General features: G+C 28.5%; 1 protein-coding gene across 1 annotated transcript in view; it reads left to right on the top strand.

Moving 5' to 3' along the window:
- LOC115244518 overlaps positions 1–4,814 on the top strand; it is a 79,842-nt gene that overhangs the window by 42,347 nt on the left and 32,681 nt on the right. Inside the window, exons 2-3 of the mRNA XM_029822208.1 lie at positions 2,298–2,400; positions 4,520–4,579. Coding sequence (XP_029678068.1) covers positions 2,298–2,400; positions 4,520–4,579 — 163 coding nt within the window. The remainder of the gene's footprint in view (positions 1–2,297; positions 2,401–4,519; positions 4,580–4,814) is intronic.

Genomic DNA, 4,814 nt, shown 5'->3' with positions numbered 1-4,814 from the left:
CATTGCTCGCTCGTATCGATCGATATGCTGGATCACACGCGCACGTTTTTCGTCGCGTGAAGAAAGCGTTAATAATATTTTTACTTTTGAGTTCAGCATTTTTTGTACTTGAGACACGTAATTGTCGTTGCTATGGCGAAAATGCGACCCGAAAAGTCGATTTCTGCGGGTGGAATGTGGGTAGAAGAACCAGCATTGCGCCACTCATATCTTCGTCGATATTCGCAACGCTTAGGCCAAGTCATTATAGTACATTGACTTTTACTACTTACTTTCTGCCACATATTTACGTGACTAATCGACACAAGGAAGCTGTCGATATAATTCTAAAATCTATTTTCTTTATAATAAACAAAATTTATAAAATATATAAATATAAAAATGTGCAAAATGCATTTATGGATATTTCGTATTACTTAATCAGTATTTAATGTTTGCAAAATTTTACGGATAATGGAGAAATCGTAATCGAGAAAATATTTTTCCACACTTTCGGCATGGAAATTTAAATTTCCTCGTTATTTACTTATTAGCACATTGTATTTTATTTTAAGTTTAAAATAACAATATTATTATACTTTGCAATATTTTATTATGCATATTAAATTGTTCTGAACACTATTAATCACACACTTTCTTGCGCTTTGCAATCGTATTTATTTTTTATTAACATACAATTTTTTATAATATGTTTTCTCTCTCTCTCTCTCTCTCTTTCTATATTGCTTCGCATATTTGGAAACATAATTGGATATTGTCTATTATATTGTGAACAATGGCAATCCTGTGATTATCAAAATAGTTAGGTATTGTTCACAGGAACAAAATCGTCTGATTCGCAGTATCGCTATTTGCTCAATTATGTCGATATATTTGTCCGAAAACTTACTCCCGGAATAGAAAGTTGGAAGTTATCGTTAAACTCCACAGACAAATTAACAAATGTATACAGACTGTACACTTGGGAAGCGATACCGAACATAAATGTTGATAGCGGTTGAAACTTGTTTAAGTGTTAGATATGATATGTGTTAATTGTCGTGAAACTTTCTCGTGTGTGTAAAACTTGACAAAGCTATTATGCAATAATCACTTTCGCAAAAAATACACTTTATTTGTATAAAGAAGCTTGTATAAAAAGCCATCATAACCGCACAAAAATGAGATAAATAAGATGAATAACGGAAGTAAATAAAAATAATTAATGAGAGAGAAAGTATATATATAAAGTAATACAAATTAATATTGTTATTCCACGTTAATTTTAACACGTTAATTGCCATGCAGAAATTAAGTAGTTGATTATCCAGGCCATTATTTGAAAATGTGTTTAATTTGTACATGGTAATGTCCGAAACAGGTAAAAAATAAAAAAAGAGAGACGATCAAGTTTGATTAAATATCATAATTATTTAGTGAATAATAACTATAATTCACCTTCATATGTAACATTGTATATCTAGAAGAAATTAGCGCATATATATTTTAATGTATATATATGATGAAAATTGCAACAAATATAGAAGTTTGATAATAAAACAGGAAGTTTTAGAAAGGTATAATTATATATATATATATTTTTCAATGTTTAATTCCTATAAAATATAACTTGGCGGATTGAAATTTGTTTTGCTTTACCTGTCTTTCGAATAAAATTAATTACGCTTGATTCAAAAGATATTACGGATTTACCTTTTGAAATAGAATATGGAAGCCCCAACCATCGATCCCTTCATCTATCGAAACCTTACAACATATTTTAATTGATATAGTGAATAGTAAATGACAATAAAATGTCGACTAGGATATAATGCCAATTAAATATTTTATGACAATAGAGTTTATTTTTGCAAACGCATTATAAGTCATTGATCATAGCTCGTGAATCTGACAACATAGGTAAATCTAACGATAACATTATATTAAGAGTCTCACATTACATTATTAAATTTAAAAAAGTAATATGTAAATTATTTATAAAATTTATTAATGAATTATTTTTGAATATTTTTGAATTAAAATTTTTTATATAAAAAATATTTTTTATAATTACATTTTTATATAATTATACAATTATATGTCTATTTTTATAAATATTCTGTAGACGTATTATGCTAGCTATATTTTTACTTTACACAGAAATTGATATTATGAATATGAAATGAGATAACTTGGAAGTTTTTAATAATTACATATACTATAATAATGAAATTATCTATATCTGTAACTTTTTTTTAATCGTATGCTATCATATGCAATAGTATAATCTGCAAACAGTGTTTAATTATCTGTTACAGCAGCTTCATTCGGAATACAGGAGCACGTACACATGGCACGAGTATACAGGACCGCACCAGGAGCATGCTGTTGTACGACGTGCGCCGCAACCGCCGTTATCGAGTGAGTATAACATTCTTAATTAGAGGCAAGACAATAGACATATTTTTTCGATTGTATTTACTTTCAGCAAACATTTATCTCTTAAACAGTAGAAAAATTTATCTATGATACGTGATATTTTACATGTGACATAAGAAAAAAAGTAGTATTTTAATAGAAAGTTTTAAAAACTATTGCGAATGTGTTTGAAGAAAGAATACAATTATATTTCTACTTTTGATATACATTTCGGCTTTTGAATAAATTGACAATACGATAAATATTTTATGTAATATATTAAAATTAAGAAAAAAAATATGACAAAGTATCTATTGTTTAAGATTAATGTTTCAATAAATTCTTTGCATCTTTCGAGCGTGAATCGGCCTTTTTATCTTGCATTTGGATTCCTGTGATTCTATTTTAGAGAGAAATAAAGATACTTAATTTTTTTTATTTTAATGATACTGCTTTAATGGATATATTTTGAGAAAAATAATTATTCCAATACACGCTCCTGAGAACATTCTATTTGCTAAATTCTGTTTATTTTTATTCCTCTTTATATTAGTCTCGTGAAAATGTTTAGTATATGTATAATCATATATCTGTTCTCTCGATGTTATGAAATTTTCCTTTTGTTCTATACTGATGTTTCTGTGTGAACGCTTAGGTCAAAGTAGATATGCATTTTTACTTGTCGGCAACCATGCACTATTTCGGGCCTAACTTTTGAGAAGAGATGTTAGCTGTCAATCAGATTGGTGGATCCTTATCATTTCCACTCGATTGAGCAAATTATTGCGATTAAATGTAAAAAGCGGTTCTTGGCCTCATTTAAGAACGTGTCTATACGAATAATTATATTATTGTCGCGCGTATGAAATTGTGTGTGTGTGTGTGTGCAATTTTTTAATATTTTTTAAATCTTAATAATAATAATTTATATTATTGTATATATAAATATGGATGTGAATTGTATTATAGATATTTTTATATTGATAAATTAATTAATTATAAAGTATTTATATACAAAATAATTAAATTTGATATAGATATTTAATGCTGGAAAATAAAATGCTGCGATAAAAAACGATAATTTGCTAAAAAAAACTCAAATGCAAATTCCTTCAACATAGATTTGCTTGAACTATTCACATAATTTAAGAAATTTGAAGAATTTAAGATTATAATTATAGTAAAGCATCTCAAAACTCTTATATATTAAATTTTATTATAATATGATATATTAAAAAACATTTATGCCGCAAAAGATTAATACAAAGGGCCAATAACTGCGAATATTTATTGACATGTCTATGCCAGACCTTATTTCGCTAATAGTTGATTTCTTAGCTAGTCGTCACTCAAATTTAATCATCCACTATCTTACACGATCTTCTGCGACCTCGTTTTACATAAGGCAATTTGTCTGCAATAAATTCCGCGCCGTTGATTTTTCCATTCCGTCGACGGTACTCGTTTTCTTGAAAAATGAAATAAACCCAATATAGATCATATGGACGATCAAACTTTACTATCCTTATCTACGTAATCTTTATTTGCGGGCGTTTTCCTGTTATTCTTCTCTTTTACACGAGTTGACAGATATTCAGCTCATTAATAATATCGCTAGTGGTGTCGTGCTATTTGACTTTTACGTGCTAATATTGTAAAATTAAAAAAAGAGAATTGTGATTCATCTAATTATATTCTAATTATAATTTAATTATAATCTAGTTATATTCACGATACACACCACTAGAGATTTAGAAGAAATACCATATACGATTATTAACAATTAAAACTTCAGAGAGAGAAAACAATGATCTTATATTTCTTTTTATTCATTAAACAATGAGAAAGTACGAGTCATTGTTCTTATTGTTATTTTATTTCCTTATCAATAATTCGCGGTATATTTGATAATAGAATTTCAATAATTACGTATACATACACACGGTAGTTAGAAAATTTTACAATTGACCTTGAGATTAGGATTGCACGATCGATCATGACGGAAAGTCAATTGGTCAAGCGAGAACAGGCAAGAATAGGCCTTAAAGAAAAGGCAAGAAACAAATAAGAAGGGTATAACGAATGAAAAAAATTTGGTGCCAGCTGCGAATTTTGATTGCAGCGAAGCAACCAAGCGCGAAGCTGCAATCGGCCAAGTCAACCGAGGATGAGAACAACGAAGGTAAGATTCGGAACGCTCAAGTTTCATTTCGATTTTTTTCGCTCATTTAATATTCTGAAAAAATTGCCCTCCTTCTCCTTCTTTTCGACTGCTACTATTTATACCTCTGCCGTTGATTTGTTGGCTAGTAAACAAAGCTTATAATTGAATGTCAACTTTTTCACTGAGCGACCATAATGCTTCTTTCGAAATTTGAATCTAATTTATTAAAATTTTTATATATTTATTTATATTA

This window comes from Formica exsecta, unplaced genomic scaffold (genome assembly GCF_003651465.1).
Source record: "Formica exsecta isolate Colony F162 unplaced genomic scaffold, ASM365146v1 scaffold82, whole genome shotgun sequence".
In the NCBI taxonomy this organism is placed as follows: Eukaryota; Metazoa; Arthropoda; class Insecta; order Hymenoptera; family Formicidae; genus Formica; species Formica exsecta.
Note: the sequence above shows the minus strand (reverse complement) of the source record. Positions and strands in the feature narration are given on the sequence as shown.